The sequence below is a fragment of the Desmodus rotundus genome, chromosome X (genome assembly GCF_022682495.2).
Source record: "Desmodus rotundus isolate HL8 chromosome X, HLdesRot8A.1, whole genome shotgun sequence".
NCBI lineage: Eukaryota > Metazoa > Chordata > Mammalia > Chiroptera > Phyllostomidae > Desmodus > Desmodus rotundus.
The window spans coordinates 7,659,263-7,683,061 of NC_071400.1; the positions used below are offsets into that span (position 1 = coordinate 7,659,263).

Consider the following 23,799-nt stretch of genomic DNA (forward strand, 5'->3'; position numbering starts at 1 on the left):
TACATTCCCACTGACAATGGATGAGGGTTCCCGTTGCCGTACTTTCCCAATGATATGTAGTTTGAATATGGTCAGTCCTTCAATTTTAGCTATTCTAGTAGATACGTAGTAGTACCCCAGTGTGATTTAGTTTTCATTTCCCTAATGACTAACGATGGTGAGCACCGCTTCATGTGCTTACTCGGCGTATGTTTTATGAAATATCTGTTCAAACCTTTTTCCTGTTTTTAATTGGGTTGTCTTTTTTCGTATTTTTGACTTCTAATTCTTTATGTGCTCTACATATATTCAACAAAGGGCTTTTTAAAAAAGGTTTTATTTATTTAGTTTTAAGATTGTATTTATGTTTAGAGAGAGGGGAAGGGAGAGACAAAGAGAGAGAGAAATTTCAATGTGAGAGAGAAACATCGATTGGTTGCCTCCCTTACACACCCTGACAGGGGACCAAAGCCACAACCCAGGCATGTGTCCTGACTGGGAATCAAACCAAGGACCTTTGGCTTTGTGGGACAATGCCCAACCAACTGAGCCACACCCGTCAGGGTGCCTTTTAGATTTTTAACAGTATCTTTGGAAGAACAAAGCTTTAATTTTGATGCCATCTGATTTATCGACATTCTTCTTTCACACTTGAAAGGCTTTCATGTTCTATTTAAGAAATCTTGTTGGCGGGGGGGGGGGGGAATGCAGACAACTGTAATTGAACAACAATAAAGTAATTTTTTTTTTTTAAAAAAGGAATCTTGAAGGTCACAAGGTTTTCTCTTAAGCTTTCTTCTAGAAGTTACATAATGTTAAGCTTTATCTTTAGGTCTATGATTCATTTTGACTTGACACCTTTGCCAAAGTCAATTGTTCATAAGTCAATTTCTAGATTCTGTTCCATTGATTTAACATGTCTATCCTTGATTACGCTGGCTTTGTAATAAGTCCTGAAATCAGGCAGTATTATTTCTCTAAAGTTGTTATTCTTTTTCAAAATTACTTTGGGGTGACTAGGTCCTTTTCATTTCCATATAAAGCTTAGAAACAGCTTATCAATTTGTACAAAAAGTCTGCTGAGAGTTTCAGTAGGACTGCTTAGAATTTATAGATATATTTGAGGAGAATTTACATTTTAACAATATTGAGTCTGGTTCTGTGAACACACTACACCTCTACATTTATCTAAGTCTTCTATTCCTCTCAGCAGCGTTTTCATTTTCAGCATACAGGTGTTACACACTTGTCAAAGAATATGATATATTCTTATGAAATTAGAAATGATTTTTTATTTCATTTTCCAATTGTTTGGACATACTTGCTGGTTCTTGTAGGTTTTTGTAGTCCTTAGGATTTTCCACATAGACAATCATGGCATCTGCCAATAGGGACAGTTTTATTTATTTCTATTCATTCTGTATGCCTTTTTGTTTTGTAATTTTAGATTTTTATTTATTTATTTTTAGGGAGAGGGAAGGGAGGGGGAAAGAAAGGGAGAGAAACATCAATGTGTGGTTGCCTCTTGTGTGCCCCCTAGTGGGGACCTGGCCCACAACCCAGGCATGTGCCCTTACTGGGAATCGAACCAGCGACCCTTTGGTTGGCAGGCCAGCACTCAATCCACTGAGCTACACCAGCCAGGGCTCAAAACATGCCTGGGTTGTGGGCCAGGTCCCCAGTATGGGGCATGTGTGAGGCAACCAAACATTTATGTTTCTCTCCCTCTCTTTCTCCTCCCTTCCCCTCTCTCTTAAAATAAATAAGTAAAATGTTTATAAAAATTTATTGGCATGAAGTTATTCATAATATTCCCTTTTTATCCTTCTAATGACTGTAAAAGCCATATTAATGTCATCTATCTCATTCATGTTATTGGTATTTTGTGTCTTTTCTCTTTTTTCCTCATTAGTTTGGCTAGAGGTTTGTCAGAGAACCAGCTCTTTCTTACAAATGTTTAAGATGCTAAATTTTATGTTACATATATTTTAGCACAATAAAAAAATGCCCAAAAAACTTCAGCTCGTTGATTTCTGATCTGATCTTTATTATTTCTTTACTTCTGCTTTGGATTTCATTGGCTCCTACTTTTTTTCGTTTCTTTTTTCAATTTTAATTTTTATCTTTTTCAATTACATTTGACATTCAGTATTACATTAGTTTCAGGTACACAGCATAGTGATTAGACCCTCATATAACTCTCAAAGTGATCCCCCAATAAGTCTAGTACACCCCTGGCACCACACGTAGTTGTTGCAATATTGACTATGTTCCCTCCGCTGTACTTCACATCCCTGTGACTATTCTGTACCTACCAATTGGTACAGTAGTTCTTAGTCCCTTCACCTTTTTCACCCAGCCCCCCAAACCCTCTTCCATCAGGCAGCATGAGGACATCGACTTGAGTACTTTCTTCTTTTCTAACACAGGCATTTAGTGCTATAAATTTCCCCTTTAGTACTCTTTTAATGACATCCCACAATTTTCGATAGTTACACTTTCCTGTTCATTCAATTTAAAGTACATTCCACTTGCCCTGTTGATTTCTTCTTTGTCCCATGGGTTATTTAGAAGTATGTTATTTAGTTTCCAAATATTAGGGGATTTTTCCAAATATCTTCCTTTTATGGTTTCTGATTTAATTCTGTTGTGGTTAGAGAACATACTTTGTGTGGTTTGAATCCTTTCGAATTTATTGAGACTTACTACGGCCTAGAATATGGCCAATCTCGGCAAATGTTGTGTGTACTTGAGAGGAATGTGTACTGTGCTGCTGTTGGATGGTATTCTATAAATGTCAGCCGTGTCTGTGTGATTGACTGTGCCGTTCATTTCTACTACAGCCTTGCTGATTTTTTTGCCTACTTATTCTATCAGTTAGAGGTGGGTATTCAAATCTCCATGCAGAATTATGAATTTGTCTTTTTCTCCTTGTAGTTTTATCTGGTTTGCTTCATGTATTTTTAAGTATATTTTATTGATTTTGCTATTACAGTTGTCCCATTTTCCTCCCTTTATTCCCCTCCACCCTGTACCTCCCTCCCACCAGCATTCCCCCTCTTAGTTCATGTCCATGGGTCGTACACAGAAATACTTTGTCTTCTCTGTTTCCTATACCACAGGCGGCAAACACAAGGCCCGTGGGCCGAATCCGGCCCTCCACCTTGTTTTATCCCCGGCACCTTGTTTCTGCCTGGCGGCAGCGCCGAGCTCTCACTTAACTGTTAAAGAGTAGTTACATGTACACAGTCCTCAAGTTACATTTGGCCCTTTGAAGGCAACCGCAAGGCTGATGTGGCCCCCAGTGAAGATGAGTTTGACACCCCTGTCCTATACTATTCAAAACCTCCCCCAGTCTATTTTGTGCTTACCAACTATGCTTCTTATTCCCTGTACCTTTTCCCCCATTCTCCCCCCTCCAGCTCCCCGCTGATAACCCTCCATGTGATCTCCATTTCTGTGATTCTGTTCCTGTTCTAGTTGTTTGCTTAGTTCGGTTTTGTTTTTGTTTTAGGTTCAGTTGTTGATAGTGATGAGTTTGTTGTCATTTTACTGTTTGTATTTTTGATCTTCTTTTTCTTAGATAAGTCCCTTTCACATTTCACATAATAAGGGCTTGGTGATGATGAACTCCGTTAACTTTACCTCATCTGGAAGGCACTTTATCTGCCCTTCCATTCTAAATGATAGCTTTGCTGGATAGAGTCGTCTCGGATGGAGGTCCTTGCTCTAACACTATGTTTTGTGTAGGCTGCATGCAGTTGGGTCTAGCTTTGTTAATCCAATGTTATAATCAGTAGGTTTGGGTCTATCATCTTGCTATTTATATTTTATTTTTCCCATCTGTTCTACATTCCCTTTTTCCTTGTTTTCTGGCTTCTTTTGGATCAATTGAGTATTTTGATGATTCCATATTATCTCCTTTGTTGGCTTATATATGATTGTGTTTCACATATTTTGGTGCTTCATTAGGGGTATAAACAAGGATTCAGTTCTCTCAAATAATTCACTCCTTCGCCATTATGAAATTACCTTTTTTAGTCCTTGGTAATAATATTCTTTGACGTGAATTCTACGTTACCCGATATTACCATATTCAGTCCCTCTCTCTTTTGATTACTCTTATTATGATATATCTTCTGATGTGCAAGTGTTCTCAGGGATGATTACTTTTTTGAAAACGGAATTTAATTAATTTTGTTTGCTTAAAAATGTCTCATCCATCTAGTTTAAAGATTAAGAATGGATATTGCCCTGGCCGGTGTGGCTCAGTTGGTTGGAGCTTCATTCCATAACCAAAAGGTTGTGGGTTTGATTTCCGGTCAGCGGACATGTCTAGGTTGCAGGTCCAGTCCCCAGTCCAGGCGTGTATGGGAGGCAATTAATCGACGTTTCTCTCTCACACTGTCATCCTTCCTCTTCTCCCTTTCTCTCTCTCTAAAATCAATGGGAAAAAAATGTCCTTGGGTGAGGATTAAAAAAAAAAGAATGGATATCTATTTATTAAGTAGACAATCAAAATACACTTTAATTCTATATCATGACTAGATAAGGACAAACCTTAAGGAGAAAATGGAGGTGAGAAAGACAGGCTACAGAGAAATGTAGGATATCTGAAGAAAGATTTTTCTGCAGAAAGTCTTTTTCTTGTGACCTTCTGGGATCTCGCTGTTAAAGGCTCTCAGAGAGCTATTGGGATTTTTGATAAGTGTAGGCACAAATGGAAATCTCACTTCTAGTTATGTGAGCTCTGGTCTGAGGGAAATTGAGTCTGGAGCTGAATCTAGTCCATGGGCCAGAGATTCCTCATCCCTAACCCACCATCACTGATTTCTCTTCTAGAGTTGGCTCGGAAATGAAATTGAGGTTATGGTCAGTACTGAGGAAGCCAAACGCCATCTGAATGACCTTCTTGAAGATAGAAAGATCCTGGCTCAGGATCTGGCTGAACTCAAAGAAAAACAGGAATCTGGGGAGAATCTACCTCCTAAGCTCCGGGTATGTGCCCTTATGGAAATATTTGACCAATGATCAGACCCCGCACTCCCCGCACACCCTGACTACTTTGGAGGGTTATGTCCCTTTTGGTACTTCAACCCCATTCCCACGGTTCTTCTTTACAGAGGCGCACATTCTCACTTGCTCAACTGCCTGGTCAAGTTTCTGACTCAGAGGATTCCATTACAAAGCAGATTGAAAGCCTAGAGACTGAAATGGAACTCAGGTAATGGGACTGCCTTAAAGGCATTATAAAAAGGTATGCTTGGCCCTGGCCCAGGGGCTCAGCTGGTTGGAACGTCCTCCTGTACACCAAGCAGGTGCAGGTTCGATTCCCAGTCAGGGCACATACCTAGGTTGCGGGTTTGGTCCCTGGTCAGAGCACATACAGGAGGCAAGCAATCAATGTTTATTTCTCACATCAGTGTTCCTCTCTCTCTCTCCCTTTCTCTCTCTCTAAAATCAATAAATATATCATTGGGTTAGGATTTTCCAAAGAAAAAATTATGCCTGGAATCAAAATAGAACCTATCAGTCCAGTGATTCAGAAGCTTTGTGATAGTGGAGAAACAAGAGAAGGTAGCAAATTTTCTTTTTTGAAATAGACACGCCACTAGACATGTTAGATGCGTTTTCTCATTCAGTCCCTCCCTGTGAGGTATGCTTTATGAGACATGTATTATTCTTCTCAATTTAGAGATCTGAAGTTCACAGACCTGAAGCTATTTGCTAAAGGTGATAACAGTGCTGGGAGTCAGAACCCGGTCTAACTCTGAAGCCCATGCTCTTTATGCTGCACCACAAATTTTGATGCAGAACTGACTAAGCACAAAACTTTAGGGAGCCCCCAAAACTGATACCAGAAGAGCAACAACATAGAAGTAGGAGACCTGTAGAGATCGTCAGCAGAGTAGATAGAATAGAACGTATAGGTAAAGCACATAACATAATACTTGGCATATTAGAAGTGCTCATTGAACATTCTTCTCTCTCTCCCTTCCTGGCTCTGAGACCAGAAATTATGCTACACAACCTATCTAATCACTGCTGTCTTTTAAGTATCTATGAACTCTAGAAAGATCAGAGCTTAGAGACTGTATAGTTTCTTGGGATCATTGAATTTCATTGCCCAGAAGAGCCTGGAGATCTTTTATTTGTTTTTAGCAACACACACTAGCTGTTTATCTTTGGACACATCTGTAAAGTCAGCGTTTAAGTTCCTACTCCGTGCTGCATGGGGTGCAGTTGGGACATATAGAAAAAGCAGATGGCATCATCCTTGCTTTCCAGTGGAAATAGTAAACCATTGATAGCTTACGATTAGCCGTGGTGAGAGAATTTACACCACAGAAACCAGCAAAATCCACAAATCAGGTCTAGGGTTTTTTTTTTTTTTTTAATTGCTGGTGGTTAAGATTTACCTGCATACCACTGTGCATAAGTAAATGATTACCTAAATGCAAGGCAGGTGCCAAATAGAGGGCAATCAGACAGAGGTGAGTTTAATCAAGAGAATTTTCCGAAAGTTGATGAGCCATAAACTAAAATTTGAAATCACTGAGGGATGTGAATTGTCAGAAACGACAGGAAAGGGAGTATTGTCGGAAACAGTCCTGAAGTGTTCCAGCCCACCTCTTCCAAGAAGCCTTCCCTGACCCTTCATCCCTCACTGATCTCCCTCTTCTCTAAACTCCTTCAGAACTTACAGTACTCAATCACGTGGTACAGGCGACATATGTTATCTTGACATTTATTAACTGTTTTATGTTTATTAGTCTTGTCAGTAAGACTAGAAAGATTGTAAGCTTGTTGAAGGATAGGACTACATATTAGACCAGGGTTCTCAAAGTGTGATCCCCAAACCCTTGGGGGTCTCTGAGGCCCTTTCAGGGAGTCTGAGTGATCAAAACTATTTTTAGCCCTGGCTGGTGTGGCTCAGTGGATTGAGTGCTGGCCTGCGAACCGAAAGGTCACTGGTTCTATTCCCAGTCAGGGCACAGGCCTGGGCTGCAGGCCAGGTCCCCAGTTGGGGCCTGTAAGAGGCAACTGATTCATGTTTCTCTCCCTCTCTTTCTCCTTCCCTTCCCCTGTCTCTAAAAATAAATACATAAAATTAAAAAAAAAAAAAGACTCAAATAAATGGAAAGACACATTAAAAAAAAAAAAAGAAAGAAAGTTGTTAGTCTTGTGGCAGGCACTTCAAGATAACCTCTCACAACACCAGCCATAGGTATCAATTTGGTCTTTAATTCCAGCAAAGATCATCCACCTATTTGTTATTTTGAGATTTTTTTCCTTCCCCTCTCCAACCTGAATCTTGTCCCCCACATAGGTGAGCCGGCACCATATCACTATCTGAGCTCATGTGACCTCAAGATGAAGTCACATTAGTCAGTGCACCATTGAAAAGCCTTACTAAAACAAATCTTGCCAGGTGCCACTATATGACCCCTGTGTTCCAACCAGTATGTAATTTAGTGAAACCATTTGAATGGTCTTTGGAGTCGACTTTGCACCAGGCTTTGAGAGAATGTACGTCCCCACAGCTGCCGAGCACACATCCTAACCAGATGATGTAATCATTATTTAAATGATATTTAACTGCTACCTCCTTCCATAAAACCATTTGCCGTTTCTCCTCAGAGCTCTTGCCCTGTCCTTGGTGTTGAAACCACTAGCAATAAGGCACATTGTTTCTTTCCCCAAAGGAGCGCTCAGATTGCTGACTTCCAGCAGAAGCTGCTAGACGCAGAAAGTGAAGACAGGCCAAAGCACCGCTGGGAGAATATCGCTACCATTCTGGAAGCCAAGTGTGCCCTGAAATATTTAATTGGAGAGGTAAATGTCATTCTTCCTACCAGGGATGAGGGGTCTGGCTTGGCAGATTGAAACACGACGCTAGCCTGGAATACTGTCACTGTGCTATTGCCACTTTTCACAGTGGAAACCACAATGACACTAACCTCAGAGACATGATTTTCTGGGTAAGAGTTGGTGTGAGCACGGGCTCACTAATAAACGTTTGCAGTTATTCTTAGGAAAAGATCAGGATGCCATTGTTAGGCCACTACTTAAACATAAGCTATCACACTGCGCTACTTTCTAAGACACCTGCGAGGTGTCTATTCGAAAAGTTTCAGATACAGTCTAGCAAAGAGAATGCTATCTTTGACATACAACGATTCCTCGGAAGGAAAATCCATCTTCGCCGACCTTCAAATAATCTATCATCTCACATTGTCACAGGAGGAATTAAAGTTGATCACCTCTGCTGATTGAGGCAATTTCCTCTGCAGACGAGCACACGGCCTCCTCCAACTCTGCAAGTTTGCACAATGCTCCCCTTGCTACATTTTGTGTTGGGTTAGCAGATTTGCCCTACCAAAGAAATCCTGATTAGTCTCGTGAACACCGGGGTTTGTGACGTTCACCGTCCGGGCGAGTAGAGAATATCTAAGTAGGCCAGCATAGGATATCAATCTAGCCTGAAGAGCCGGATCTGCAGTCTCAGCTAACGTGTCTACGAGTTTCAACATGTGAACACAGACATTCTGACATGGGACATAATTGGCCGTAAGGGTGTGTCTTATGAATGTCTCTTTAAAATTAAGGAAGATCTGCTTAAATGTCGGAATTGGGAGTTGTCACCTACTGTTCACGTTGGGTTTATTCTTGCTGTGAGGCAGAGCAAGAGATCGAATGACCTTTGTGATGACTTCTAGCTCCGAGTTATCTCAACAGAAATACCGGCTTTTGGCCTGGGTGGTGGCGTTACTATTCAATGGTAGACTCCATGTGACATGAACACACAAGAATGGACTTGGACATGGAGGAACTGGTCTTAGTCCATTTCAAGAAAACGGACATTTGCCTGCCTAAGGCATGGGGCAAGGTCATTCTCCAAACAAAATGATCTTCTTTTATCTCTTCCAGCTGGTCTCCTCCAAAATACAGGTCAGCAAGCTCGAAAGCATCCTCAAACAGAGCAACGCCAGTTGTGCTGACATGCAGAAGATGCTGTTTGAGGAGCGAAATCACTTTGCCGAAATCGAGACAGAGTTGCAGGCAGAGCTGTTCAGAGTGGAGCAGCAGCACCAAGAGAAGGTAAGCTGGTGAGCCAAGAGCCCTACTGAGGAAGAGACCATCATTGCTTTCTGCTGTTAGTTTAAAACAATAGCGTGGGTGGGGGTGGGGTATGACATTTCCTTCAAAAGACCACACAGTCTTTTCCCAATTTGTCAAAGAGGAAACCTGAAACAGAAAGAAATGACTTGTCTCACTTTACACAGGGCAGTGACAAGCGCTCTTAGCCTCCATCTTGGTATTGAGGTTAACGTGCGTGGCGACCGCTGTGGTCGTGCTGGCTCCTTTCTGCTTCAGGCCATGAGAGCCAAAGAGAACAGTTCACTGCTCAATCGCAAAGGACTCATCGGGCGCACTGCCTGGACTGGGCTGCATTTCCTGTTTTCTCTTACTCCTGTGGTCCCTTGGGTTGTATCTCTCTGTAGGTGCTATACCTTCTCAGCCAGCTGCAGCAAAGCCAGATGGCAGAGAAGCAGCTAGAGGTGTCCGTCGGTGAAAAGGAACAACAGCTGCAGAGCACGCTGAAGTGTCAGGTATAGTGAGGCCAAGGTCCCCAGGACTGGTTTCCATGGGCCTGACTGAGAATTATCTGTGTCAGACCGTTGTACTCGCAGCAAAGAGTAATTAGGTACTGGAAAGGCTTGGTAATGGCAACCCCTACTGCTTTGTGGCCTGAGTCGATCAGTGGAAGGGAACGTAGAATGTAGCCATACATAGAAGAACCTCCTTTCTGGCCCAGAAACGACAGTACATACTCCCTCCCAGACTCTGAGGCCTCCTGGTTCTTTGCCTCAATGCTGAGCTCCAAACAGTTGAGAAAATTAAATCATCCTGTAGAATCCTAGGGGTGTTGAGCTGTGTCTTCCTGAGCCTGTTCTTCTGAGCTGAGACCTGACATGTCGATGAAATGCCCGGAGTCTACATTTCTACCAGAGGCTGGAAGTGCCACACCCTTTAGCAGCATGCCGGGGCACTGTTTTATCCCACTTCAGATCTTCTTCCTGACCCACCTGTCTCTAGGGTTTCCTTGGTACCTCCCATCGAAGATATAACCAAACTAGTTAAGGTCGTATGCATGAATCTGGTTGCCTTAAAGGCCAGGGACTTGAATCGGGTTTATTATTAGAGTAGCAAATAAACTGCCTAGCCTGTGCGGAGAATGGTGAACAAAAACATCTGGGGCTTCAGAGCAACAGAGCTGTGGGGGTTTCTTAATCAGCATCCTGATGTGAATGAGGGATGTGAGGCTGGAGAGTAGAAAAGACTAGGAGAGCATGTAGGGCAGAGCCCCTGGTTTCCGCGATGGCCGTCAGGGCTGCTTGGGAGGGTTGGGATAGAAGTGGCGTTCAGGACACCTGGGAATGGGTAGGAATCGGACATTTTTCTGGGTGCCAAGGCCTGCGGTGCAAAAACCATCTGCTGCCAGCAACTTGGCAGCAGTATGTTTTCATCTCTGCAAGTTGTTTGGTAACCCACATGCAGTGCCCAAAATAATCCCACCGATCTCTGCACTCCCGGAAATAGGAAGAAGAACTGGAGAAGATGCGAGAAGTATGTGCGCAAAATAAGCAGCTTCTCCGAGAGAATGAAATCATAAAGCAGGTAATACAGCCTCCCACCCACTGAACAAGCCCTGGGAGACCCTGTTGCAACTGAGGCCAACCCTTGGGAGCAACCCTGAGTGCAATGTCTGGGCTGCATTTTAGGAGGTCGACATCGCCTTTCCATGTGATGTTGTCAGGTGCATTTCAAAATGGTATAAACTCACATTTTTTTTTTTTTTACAGTTTGCTCTTTTTGGAATCTATTCCCGATCTTGTAAAGTGGGAGTCCTTCAGCCTACTTTACCGTTACCCTGCCTCACTTTCATAGGCTTGAAAATTAAGCTAGTTTAGGAATCTTGATGTTTGAGCCACGAACACCCTCAGAAGCTGCCCTGCAATATATACTTTGTCTCTTCTTTTTGAATAGAAACTGACTCTCCTCCAAGTAGCCAGCAAACAGAAACCTCATCTTCCTAAGGATACCCCTCTCTCTCCAGACTCTTCTTTCGAATATATCCCACCTAAGGTAAACTGCTTAGTGCCTTCGCTACCTTCGCATAGCCAAGGTTTGGAGTGAATGTGCTTAAAATCGCCTTTTAGAAGAGGTTGGCAGGTAAAATTTCCAAATTCCAGCATCTCGCTTCTCCTTGGAGCCCCAGATAAAAGTCTAGTGCAATCTGGAGGAAAATAACCTTTCTCCCTCCTGGGGAGACTGACTCTTGGCCGCATACAGACGTTATGTAACACAGCTGAGGGGGAGGAGCCAAAGAAAGCAGCCTTCAGCTGTCCGTCCAAAGACACTTATCAGATCATTAGCGTCTCCTTCCTCCCTCAGATTGCTCAGCCTCCTTCCCCGCAGTTTCTGTCCCTTCAAAGACTCTGCAAGGCCAAAGGTGGAAGCAGAATTTCTTCTGATTGGTAAAGCCAAGTGGGCTATATCTGAGGGAGTCCGAAGTCTCTGTTCTGAGAATATAGCTGGCAACCGCTGCTGGGAAGTTACGCTCCACATGCTTTTGTTGTTTTTGGTTTTGTGGGGTGTTTTGTTTTGTTTTTTTGAGTTTGGGGGGTTTTGTTTGGTTTTGCTGTTGTCTTTGTTCGATGACCGTCCCAAACCTTTGCTCTCAGCCAAGACCTTCCCGTTTGAAAGAAAAGTTCCTGGAGCAAAGCATGGACATCGAGGATCTGCAATATTGTTCAGAGTATTCAGTGAATGAGCCTGAGGACACTGATACTGACGATGGGGACGATGAGGAATGGAAACCGACGAAATTATTGAAGATGTGCAAGAAGAACATCCAAGGGGTAGGACGCAGCTCTCACCTCTGGCAGGGGTTCTAGTCCTCATCTCCACTGCCGGTGGGAATGTACCCACCGCAAGCCCCTCGGTCCCATTCAGAGGCATTGGATTTACAGAGCAGGGCTCGTCGGGCCAGCTCTGTGTGGAACCCGGGGCCAGTCACAGGGGCGGCCTGAGTGTACAAGGCGGCTCTCTTCATGTCTGTGGGTTCTTACCAGCCTGAAAGATGGTAGCGTTCTGTTCTAGACCATTCTTCAGGCGGCTTCCAGAGTGGTCATGATAAGCCTCCTCATTTTTCTAGTACTTACAGTTTACAAACCATTCTCCTATGTGAAACCATTCACTGTCACAAAAAAGTCAGCAAGGTATTTACTACTTGTTGTGCAGACGGCTCTGAGACCCACAGGGGGCAAATGACTTTGCCCGAGGTTATAAAACCAGGTGACTGCCAGGACTGGAAATCCAATATTCTGACTCCAAGTCCAGTTTGTTTCTATCACATCATATCAGTCAAAATTCCAGGCCAGAAGCTGACTGTGCACTTCATCTTCCTTGCCTAATACAGTGATTTTGGTCATTAGGCTCAGGGGTGACAGGAATTACAGGAAAGGCTAACAATTAAGGTCAAACACACCAACTTCAGCCTGGCTAGGAACGGTCTGACTTTGAGGCCTGTTTTATTTCCTTCTGTGATGACAGCCTTACACAGTTTTCCCACGTAGATGTTTTAGGTTTAAACATTAACTTCCCAGGCACTACAGGTTCCCCGCTACCCCAACTGTGCCCTGCGGCCACATTCCGCCTAAAGAGAGCAGTTCCCAGATCATGCAGGCTGGCTTCCGGGAAGGTTAGTTGATTTCATTAGCTGATAGTGTACCACGTGGGGAACTGAGCCTTATAGAGCCACGTCAGAAAGAAGCAAGTCATGAGGAATAGACAGTCTTGGGGGCATCAAGTCACTTGGAAAGAGTATCAGGAATGCAATGTATTGGGACTGAGAGCTAGCTCCTCCTTAGCCTCAGAGAGCTTATAATCTAACGGGAGAACAAGGCAAAGAAATAGAAGCACACCGTAGAACCTCAGCGTGTTCATATCAGAAATGCACTGAGGTGTTTTTAAGAGTGGCTGACTATAAAGCCAAACCAAGTAGATAGAGTTTAGGAAGATGCCAGGAGAGAGAAGACTGTTGCTGCATTCTAAGACAGAAAGGGAAATGCATGTTGGGAGCAGCTGGGAGACCATTTCCGGCCCAATGACTAGCTTATTGCTATTGGTTGGTAGAAGTAGTAGAGGGTCAGAGGGTTGGGACACTTAGAGGAATGTCACAGAACATGCCTGACTTTACTTACTGAGCAAACATTTATGGATTCTACGGTGGTTGAAGTAGAGAGCGTGAGCTGAATGCAGATGAAAAGGTCAGCTAGGTAACAGGAAGCAGAGGTGAAAAGTGCACCCAGAAACACATAGCTGAGGGCCTAGAACCCCGGGGTGGAGGGTGGTTTCCAAATGAGAAACAAATCCAAGCACACTTGCCTCGAGGAAAGCTTACTATATGTGTTACAGCACTACTGCTCTAAGCCTAAAAAGGAAATACATAACGAAAATTGCAAGTAAACAAGATTTGCTATCAATGAGAAATCCCGTTGTCTAAAACAGTGAGAGATGATTCCTTTCTAGGCTTTTCCCCGATTTTGTAACTCGAGAAGAGAGTATAGGTCGGCTTTAAGGGGAGCAAGCCGGCCTACAATCTGGTTTTTCGCTTTGTGCTAACCTTGAAGTACGTGGATGTTTTGGCCGCTCTTTGGTCCAGCTGCCCGTGGGTAGTCGCTGTAGACCTTGATGCTTTGCATGAAGGTCATCCTGACTACTATTGTTTCAACCCACCTGAAGCGCGCTGGTATTATCACTAGGTTACTGCAAAGTAGACTGCAGCAGACACCAAAACGATGACTTGTCCAAAGCTAATGCTGAAAACGTCAGCTTCCTCACTCAGCCGTCTTTCCTATGTACACTAAGAACATGCTGAGTGATAGTGTACTAGAGTTTAAAAGAAGTCATAGTTTAGTCCTAGCTGGTGTGGCTCAGTGGATTGACCACAGAACTGCAAACCAAAGGGTCACAGGTTCGGTTCCCAGTCAAGGCACATGCCTGGGTTGTGGGCGTGTGAGAGGCAACCACACATTGATGTTTTTCTCCCTCTCTTTCTTCTTCCCTTCCCCTCTCTCTAAAAATAGATAAATAAAATCTTGAGGGGGGGGAATTAAATAAAAATAAAAAAGTAATAGTTTAGAAGCCAGGTAGACACGGGTTCTAGTCTTGAGTTTGTCACTGGTGAGTTTGGTGACGGTAAGCAGGTCACTTAATCTCCCTAGACCTAGATTCCTCATCTGTATAATGAAGGGGTTGGACCAGAACAGGTGTATAATGTCCCTTCCAGCACTAAGATACTGAGCCAGAATAACAGTTGAAGTTCTGTAAATGGGTTCTAGTTGTTGTTGTTATTTTTAATAAATGGATTTTAATAAAACTACCTTTATATGGGGTTGTATGGTATCTGAGAAGTTAAAAGAAGGAATGTATGCAAAAGCACCTTGTGACAGATGACATATCGTGCAGTACTGTTATTAAAGCACAGTAAGCGTTTTACAAATATTCTCATTTGTCCCCTTTGGCAGAAAATGGGAAGCAGGTATTGCCGTCTCTACCTTAGTAATGAAAGAATGGAGGTGAACTTGGCTGAGGTAACTTGTCCAAGGTCATGCCCAGTATTAAATACAGGACTAGAGCCCAAGTCTCCTAATTCCTAGGTGGGTAATCTTTATGTTAAAATTCTCACCAGAGCTTTTCATTCTAAGACACACTGAAATTAGTGCGAGAGGAATTATAGACTGTAAAACAGTAGTTCTCAAGCCTGGCTGCACATTAGAATCCCCAAGGGGGCTGTTAAACACGGGAGCTGGGGACCCCACCCCCTGATATTCTGATTTAATTGATCTGAGGTAGGGCCTGGCCTGCCTGAAAAGCTCCCCAGAGATTTCAGATGTGCAGTCAGGGTTGAAAACCACTGGCTTAAAGGAACCCCAGAGGTTCCTTTCAGCTCTACTTCCCACTCTACCTGAAGAAGCCCTCTGTTAGAGCGGTTCTCACCCGTGGTGTCGGGATGTGCTGGGTGGGTTGCCAACCGTGGTGATGCACACACGTGTGCACACACACCACACACCTGGATATTTGCGGTTCTGTCTATGGCAAGGGCATGCTCCCTGTCTTACATTCTGATCTTTTCCTGTCAGGAGAAAGACTGAGATGAAGTTGTAGCTAGTGCATGTGGCATTCGTGTGCATACACGTGTCCTGTGTGTCGTGGCCGTTCTATAATAACATCCCCAGGTGTGTTTCTAGCCCCTGCTTCCTTGAAAAGTTCTGGTAGTCGGGAAACTCACAGTGCAGCTCACCGTGTTCCGTAACTCTCCGGAAGTTGTTCTTGTTAGTAGGCTGTCCTGTAAACCATCCCAGTGGCTCTTGGCTCCATAAAAGTCTAGTTGTTCTTCCTTATGACAGCCTTTGAGACACCACTCTCCTATCATCCCTTCACATGAAACAGAGACACACAGGCAGGGTACGAGAGTGTCTTTGAGGCATACAGATGAACTTGTGCACGGTCAGAGGGCCATACCCAGCCTACAGCAACCAATGGATCGGTGTCATCCTGGTGAGATATCTCTAGGGCATTTCGTAGGACTCTGTCTTTTGTCCTGTCTTATTCAAAGAAGCAAAGATTTGGGGGTTTTTAATTTTAATATAAGGTGTCGGCAGGTATGACTAAGATGGGCATTCCTGTCTATTGCTATTATGAATGTAAATGTGGTAAACCTTTTTGTAAGGCAACTTGAAAATATGTATCAAAAGCCTTTAAAAGTTCCTATCTTCCATGCTGGGGTGGCTCAGTGGATTGAGCACTGGACTGCAAAGCAAAGGGTTGCCAGTTCAATTCCCAGTCAGGGCACATGCCTGGGTTGCAGGCCAGGTCCCCAGTAGGGGGCGCACAAGAGGCAACCACACATTGATGTTTCCCTCTTTCTCTCTCCCTCCCCCTCCCTCTAAAATATAAACAAAATCTTTTTTTAAATGCTTTAAAAGTTCCTATCTCCCTAAGGAAATAGTTAGTGGTGTGTAAAACGATTGATTTACTCAACAAATCTTTTTTTGAGCATCTAACTATTATAGGCGCTGTTCCTAGGTACAGAGGACACAGAATACAAGACAGGGAAGATCCTGGGCCTCACCATACTGAAGAAAGACATTCTTGTGGAGAGAGACACACAGTTACCAGAAAAACCTATAAAATCATTTTAGATGATAAGAGATAAAAAGAAAATACAGTGAAGTCTCAGATGGGGTAGGAAAAGAGTACTTCAGCAGAGTGCCTCTCTCAGGAGGAGATGTTTAAGATGAGATCTGAACAAAGAGAAGGAGCAAGTCAGGAAAGAGTCAGAGCAGGAACATTAGGAAAAGGAAACCGCAAATGCAGAGACCTCAGCTGACGAAGGAGCAGCTGAAAAGACCAGTGTGGCCACAGTGTGTTGAGAAGCAGGGGGGGGGGGAGACAGTAGTCCCAGATCGGATCAGAGGGGAGCCAGGGGCCTGATCACAGAGGGCCTTGTCAATCCTGGTGCGATCTGGGTCATATTTATGTTCCACGATGTTTGCTGTAACATCATTTCTAATAGCAAGCAATTTCTTCCAAAGCAATCTGAATAGCTATTGTAGGGGACTGGTATAATAAATTGAGATTTTCACATAATGCAGTACTATATACAAGTATTAAACATTAAAAATCACAGGTTTTTTATTTGTGGTTTTTTAAAAGATTTTATTTATTTACTTTTAGAAAGAGGGGAAGGGAGGGAGAGAAACATCAACATGTGAGAGATCCATCAATCGGTTGCCTCTCGCACGCCCCCAACTGGGGACCCAGCACGCAACCCAGGCATGTGTCCTGACCAGGAATCGAACCGGCAAACTTTCAGTTTGCAGGATGGCACTCAATCCACTGAGCCACACCAGCCAGGGCAAAATCACAGTTTTGAATTTGAAATTTTATAAAGTGATATATATTATTCTCATAATCAAAAAAGATGTAATTATGGGTTTTTTGACCTTCACAACTACAGATTAATGATGATGGTTGTCATCACAGAGAGACGAAGGGCTCAGGATGAACCCACAAAGACATGAAGGAGGGGAAGCTACTGTGATTTTAGGCCTCTTCCACAAGACTGTTGGGTCTGCAACCAGGGAGGTAGCTGGGTCGATCTACTTCAAAATGGTCCCAGCACATCTAGAAAGTTAGTCTTATTTCTGGATGTCTCAGTGAAAGACAAACTTGGACAAATTGATGTATAGTCAAGCTGGTGAGGATTCTTGGAAGCCATGCTATGTGGTGAGTCACTGACGGAGCTCTAGGTATATTTAGCTTTGAGAGGATTTGGACAGAGGGGCACTGGGGAGTGAAAATGATGTTCAGGGTTTGAACAACTGTGCTGGGAAAGTGGAGTTCAACTGGGCCCGTGTCACTTCAGATGACAGAAGTGTGTCCTGTGGTCAGAAGTTTTACGGAAACCATCATGCCAGGATGAATAGTTTGGGATAATTAGACCAGGGCTATTAGAGAGATGCTTCAAACATCACACCGGGCTTTAGACGGTCGCTTGACGTCCCCTCTGACTCACCCATCATGCTGTGAGCTCTGCCACCTGTTCGTTCCAAACCAAACTATCCCACTTTCTTCCATTGTTTCTCTTATAACATCGCTTCCCGTAAGGCTGGTCACCCATCTCTTTTTGGTTTAATGTCCTCTTTTTTTAAAAGATTTTATTTATTTTTTAGACAGAGGGGAAGGGAGGGAGAAAGAGAGGGAGAAAAACATCAATGTGTGGTTGCCTCTCACGCGCCCCCAACCAGGGACCTGGCCAACAACCCAGGCATGTGCCCTGACTGGGAATCGAACTGGCGGCCCTTTGGTTCACAGGCTGGCACTCAGTCCACTGAGCCACACCAGCCAGAGCATAATGTCCTCCTTATTACACACATACACACAGTGAACTCCTGAATGTGTCCACAAGGAAACATGCTTGTTGATTAGGTGGGTCAAATACTTGGAAAGGGATTATAACAGTGCCTGTCACACGTTAACGTCACCTGCTACCGCAGCCTTGTCAGGACGTGTATAACATGGTGCTGTGAGCAGTAGGGATGAAGAGTGGCCTGTTCATAGAGCGAAAAGGAATGCAACCAGAGGAGCTACATGTGTTCGCGTAAAGTTTGAAACTATGTCAGAAAATTCCTTGTATTTCTTGATAAAAACTCAGATGTGGTAAAAGACATGTGTGGGAATAAAAACCACTTAATTGGAGAGACTTTGCTTGCCCTTGGGAAGGAGGGAGGGAGGTGAAGGGAATCAGAAAGGAGACTTCAGTGACATCTGTCCTATTTTCCTTATTAGGGGAGGGCCACGAATGCAGGGGTTTTTTATTGTCTATGATTTTCTGTGCCGGACAAGATGCTGCAGCCCCGTAATGGGATGGATTGCTTCTGATGGGCTCTGGCCGACGGAAGGCACAGCAAGGCAGTTGCTGCAGTGATTTCCGCACCCCAGATGTCTGCCTGACTGCATTTGGGTTTGGACGGCCGTGTCACACTTCGGACTCCCGGAACTTGACAATGCCTCCAATCTCCCAGGCCTTTTGTGCAAAAACTAATTTTCGGCCAGATCTTCCCTCCCATCATGTTACATTTACATGGCTGAGTTTGGGGGCCACCTAAATGCCAGACTTGCACTGGTCCCTGTTATAACTTTTCTTTTACTTTCAGCACATAATTTCAGCCTTGTCAGAATATGTGTGAATTGCGATCCTGTTATCTTACATGTCAATCATCCTTCCAGCTTTGTGTTGCGGTTACAACCGATTCACATGCCTACCTTGCAGACCGCTTATGAGATTCAAATGGGATTTGGTATTCGTATACGATATGAAAGTCCTCTGAAAACAGTAAAGCGCTATACAGATGTAAATGACGTTCCATATCATCAGCGACTCATGAAAATGCTGAACGATAAAGGACAAAGCCCAGGCTGACACTGAACAGCTGTAGAAATCTGAGCTGGATGAAGTACTGTTAGGGAGATCCAAAGACATTGAGCAACTGTGCCCAGGCCTTAAATATACCGAACTCTGCAACTATCCTGCTCGCATTTCTTCGCTCTGGCCATAAACTTATCCTAAGAGTCTCTGTCAGTTGCCCTGCGTTGTCACGCTCTCTCTCTGATCTGTCTTTCGAGTATTTTATGCCCCTCAAACTGGATTTGGCTGGCTTGGCTTGTCCTTAGTAAACCCATGTTGCTTCGTGCTGCTCATTGTTTCATTAAAGAGAGGACTGAGGAGATAGAAGCTTGGTAAAGTTGCTGGTGTTTTTGAGAAAGGCTTGCAAATGAAGGAAGGCCCCTTAAACCAGCTCTCTAACCCTTTCAGTAATGAGTCTTTGTACAAACGTGTTTTGCAGTGTTCCTGCAAGGGCTGGTGTGGGAACAGGCAGTGTGGGTGCCGGAAACAGAAGTCGAACTGTGGTGTGGACTGCAGCTGTGACCCCACAAAGTGTAGGAACCGTCAGCAAGACAAGGTAGGACCAGTGTCGTCGCCCCTCACCTTCCTCACAAGCTTGTTCTTCATCCTGCAACCTGGAATCTCCTGCACGGCTCTTTCTGTCCTTCTCCTTCCCTCTGCAATCCGAAAAAGACACAGTTCCCTTAATCCTTCTTCCTCTGTGCTGGCCTGTCCACGCATCCCCTTCAGAAACCACAGCCCTTCCCGGGGGATTCCCAGGTACAAGCACCCCATTCCCAGCCGTGGCTACGAAGTCCTGGCATAGTTTCTGAGGCAGGAGCAAGGAAGCAGAAAGCAGGCATTTACAGGCATATAGACTCGCAGGATCAGGCTAATCCAGAGGCTTAGCTGGAACTGTAAGGGCCACGTGCTGAGGTGGCAGCTTTCAGGAAGGAATTTAATCCGTCTGACATCTTGAGACATTAGTTACTTAGCCCCTCTCCGTGGGAAGCAGCTATTCCATGGCTCCAGGAAAAGACCCACGGGAACATGGTCTTCCTAACAGTCACCATTGTGAGCCAAGTTAATTGTAGCTATCCTCCCAGGAATAGGAAACCCAGGGCAACAAAATGTGTGCTGAGAAGGCCAGCACCAAGCAGGTCAGATCTACATGCTTGCCTTCCGCCTACCTGGGCCAAGGGCCAGAGCTCATTCCTACAGTTCTCTGTGTGATAAACAATAATTTTACTGCGCTTAGTCTAATGATTATTCATTGTGCATTTCTTGAACAGCTCCATGTGAGCAGTTTTGCCCTGGGTTTTTCATTAAAAATACTTCTAAGGTAGGTAGTCATTAGAGGACTAAAACAGCAAGCCAGAGGTCAGGCTAACAATCGTAGGTGTCAGATGGCCATCAGCAGTCTATTCCTGCGGTTTCCTTCAACTCAGGTTCTAGACTCCTACGGTGGCGCCATGGAAATGCCTCCAAGCAGATGTACGTGACCTGACCCAGTGTGACCCCTCGTCAGCCAAAGCAGCTTGCTCTTTACTTGTTTATGTATTGGGCTTCCTCTTAGGATTTCAGTTGTAAAGACCACTGACCTAGTGTAATGCTTTTATTTTACCAAGAAGGAAATTAAGGCCCAGAGATAAGCTTAAGTGACTCACCTGATAATACACAGCTGGTATGATAGCTAAAATTAGACCTCAGTATCACACTCCCTGGCTTAAAATTATACTACAAAATGACAGTAATCAAAACAGCATGGTATTGGCAGAAAAACAGACATACAGACCAATGGAACAGAATTGAAAGCCCAGAAATAAACCCACAAGTATATGGGCAAATAATTTTCAACAAAGGAGCCAAAAACTTATAATGGATAAAAGAAAGCCTCTTCAATAAATGGTGCTAGGAATATTGGAAAGCCACATGCCAAAAAAAAGAAAAAGAAAAGAAAATGAAACCAGGCTGCTATTTGTCACCGTACACAAAAATTAACTCAAAATTGTTCAAAGAGCTAAATATAAGACCTGAAACAACAAAGTACATAGATGAAACTGTAATTACTAAACTTATGCACCTTGGTCATAGAAAGGATTTTATTAATTTGACCCAAAGGCAAGGGAAATACAGGCAAAAATAAATGAATGAGACTAAGACTAAAATGGTTCTGCACAGCTAAAAATAAAACTGCCAGCAAAACAAAAAGGCAACCAACTGAATAGGAGAATATATTTACAAAGAACACCTCTGGTACGGGGTTAATAACTGAAATATATCAGGAACTCATACAACTCAGCAACAACAATAAAAATCCAATTTAAAAATGGGCAGAGGGTCTGAATAAAAACATCTAAGAAGACATACAAATGGCCCACAGATATGTGAAGAGATACTCAATATCACTAGCTATCAGGGAAATGCAAATCAAAACCACAGTGAGCTACCACCTCGCACACATCAGAATGGCCATCATCAATAAGACAGATAGTAACGAGTGTTGGAGAGGCTGTGGAGAAAAAGGAACCCTCATTCACTGCTGGTGGAATGTAAACTGGTACAGCCACTATGGAAAAGAATGTGGAGGTTCCTCAAAAAATTCCCAATAGAGTTACCATATGACCCAGCAATCCTCTTCTGGGTATCTACCCCAAAATTTTGAAAACTTTTCTTTGCAAAGATATATGCACCCCGATGTTCATTGCCGCATTATTCATGGTGGCCAAGACATGGAGACAACCCAGTGATTGGAGAGAGAAGATGTGGTACAGCTATACAACAGAACACTACTCAGCCGTAAGAAAGGATGACATACTGCCTTTTGCAACAACACAGATGGACCTTGTGTAGATCCTGCTAAGCGGAATAAGTCAGAAAAAGTCTGGAAGTATATGGTTTCACTCATATGTGGCATGTAGAACTATAAGCACCAAATGAACAAACAAGAAAAGCAAACAAAAACTCATACACAGACAACAGCATGGTGGTTACCAGAGGGAAGGGGAAGGTCATAGAGGGGAAACGGGGTCAAATACATGGGGACGGAAGATGACTTGACTTTGGGTGGTGGGCACACAATGCAATATACAGATGATATGCCATAGAATTGTACGCCTGAAACCTATATAACTGTATTCACCAGTGTCACACCAATACATTTAATAAAACATGCTAAAAGATCTTAGACTTCTTAAAAAGAAAAAAAGATTGGACCTCAGGTTTCCTGACACTTAATGCAATTCTTTTTTCATAGCGGCACGTTGTAACTGCAATCAAAGGTCTACCACGGAGTCGCCTTGTTACCTAAGTAACTTCCTTCTCTTGGCTTCAGTCTCCTTCCTGATAAAGAGACTGCTATGGACAACCCCTTGTAGAGAGAGGCGCTAACCAGGCTAGTGCCGCCTGGAGGAAGGGAAGGTTAATCAAGGAAATGAGCAAGGCTTGGTCTTGATTAAACCTTGCCTTGTGATGTGTCCTGGGCCACTCTTCTACTGAGTCCTTTGCCTGCAGAGGCTGCCATCAAGCACTACGACCTCCCCAGGCAGGGTCTCCCTAGACCTGCTTAGACACTGGTGAGGGCCTCCAAGCTGGTGTCTCACTGGTTGAAGGGGAGCAGTGATTCTGTAACCCTGGGACTTGAACTTCTAATAGCCTATCTACTTGATTCACAGGACAGCTTGGGCACTATTGAGCGGACCCAAGATTCTGAAGGCTCCTTCAAACTGGAGGATCCCACGGAGGTGACTCCAGGAATGAGCTTCTTCAACCCTGTCTGTGCCACTCCCAACAGCAAGGTAGGTGGGCTGAAAGGGGGCCATTTCCAGCTGTGTTATCATCCATCTCGGCCTCAGCTCTGACAGAGAGCCATGGGGGGGTGGGGAGGGAGGTACACTCTGCATGTTGGGAACTGGGAATGGGGCACAGGCTGGAGTCTGTTTCCTCCCACAGATGAGTCTTAGGGGACACCTCGTACTGTCGGGAGCATGCTGAGCCTTCGTGGGGGCCAAGCTGGCTGAGCCTCTGCCCCACCTGAGATCTCGTCAGACCTGTTTCTGTCCTTTCTAGATCCTGCAAGAGATGTGTGAGGTGGAGCAGGTTCTGTTAAAGACTGCTCCAAATGCCTCCTCCCTCGGCCTCTCAGAGTTGAAACATGTCACCACAGAATCCCAAGAAAATAAAGCTCCAGGGAAGAAAAAGAAACGAGCTCTGGCCAGCAATATGAGCTTCTTCTCGGGAAGCTCCCCTACTGAAGAAGAAGTCCACTGAGCTTGGACTTGTCGCCTCTGCCTCACTCCGGCCTGGGAGATGCATTCTGGTTGCAGCCAGAGGGTTTTTTGTTTTTTTAATGACTCCTCTAGATTTCAGGTTTCTTGCTGTTGTAAAAAGGGGACAGCGTGTTACTGAAAGGGAAGGAACATTTGTTGGACTACCACTGTCTCCTCCAGAAGGGCGCTAAGCCACCTGCCGAGGAGCGAAGCAACTGACCTTCCTGCTGACTCAGGAACTAGTCCCCCCTGTACAGTCTAGCTCCTTCCGATCCTCGAACAGTGATGGCTGTCTCCCAGTGGGGGCGAGGCAGCCAAGACTGTCTTATCTCTGGGTTGTCTCAGCTTAATGGTGGAGCCCGGACTAGGTGGTGGGGGGGGGACCAGCACCAGTCCTCCACACCCACCTCAGGAAGGGGGTCTCCGTGGTGCTGAGGTAAATGAAACCTCTAAAAATGTTAACGTTTTAATGATATAAATAAATAAATAAAGCTTAGTGCTACTGCTGTTTGCAAAGACCCCTCTGTGTTC

The 23,799-nt window shown here is 44.2% G+C and overlaps 1 protein-coding gene across 2 annotated transcripts in view; it reads left to right on the forward strand.

Moving 5' to 3' along the window:
- Positions 1 to 23,799, forward strand: part of KIF4A (kinesin family member 4A) — a 103,183-nt gene extending 79,384 nt beyond the window's left edge. The window contains exons 21-31 of one of the 2 annotated variants that reach the window (XM_024555227.3): positions 4,822 to 4,977; positions 5,103 to 5,203; positions 7,686 to 7,815; positions 8,911 to 9,081; positions 9,486 to 9,593; positions 10,585 to 10,662; positions 11,032 to 11,130; positions 11,730 to 11,906; positions 19,461 to 19,577; positions 22,675 to 22,797; positions 23,069 to 23,799. In XM_024555227.3, the coding sequence (XP_024410995.2) occupies positions 4,822 to 4,977; positions 5,103 to 5,203; positions 7,686 to 7,815; positions 8,911 to 9,081; positions 9,486 to 9,593; positions 10,585 to 10,662; positions 11,032 to 11,130; positions 11,730 to 11,906; positions 19,461 to 19,577; positions 22,675 to 22,797; positions 23,069 to 23,269 (1,461 nt within the window). In that variant the 3' untranslated portion in view covers positions 23,270 to 23,799. The remainder of the gene's footprint in view (positions 1 to 4,821; positions 4,978 to 5,102; positions 5,204 to 7,685; positions 7,816 to 8,910; positions 9,082 to 9,485; positions 9,594 to 10,584; positions 10,663 to 11,031; positions 11,131 to 11,729; positions 11,907 to 19,460; positions 19,578 to 22,674; positions 22,798 to 23,068) is intronic. The other variant, XM_045191282.3, reaches the window with a different exon arrangement.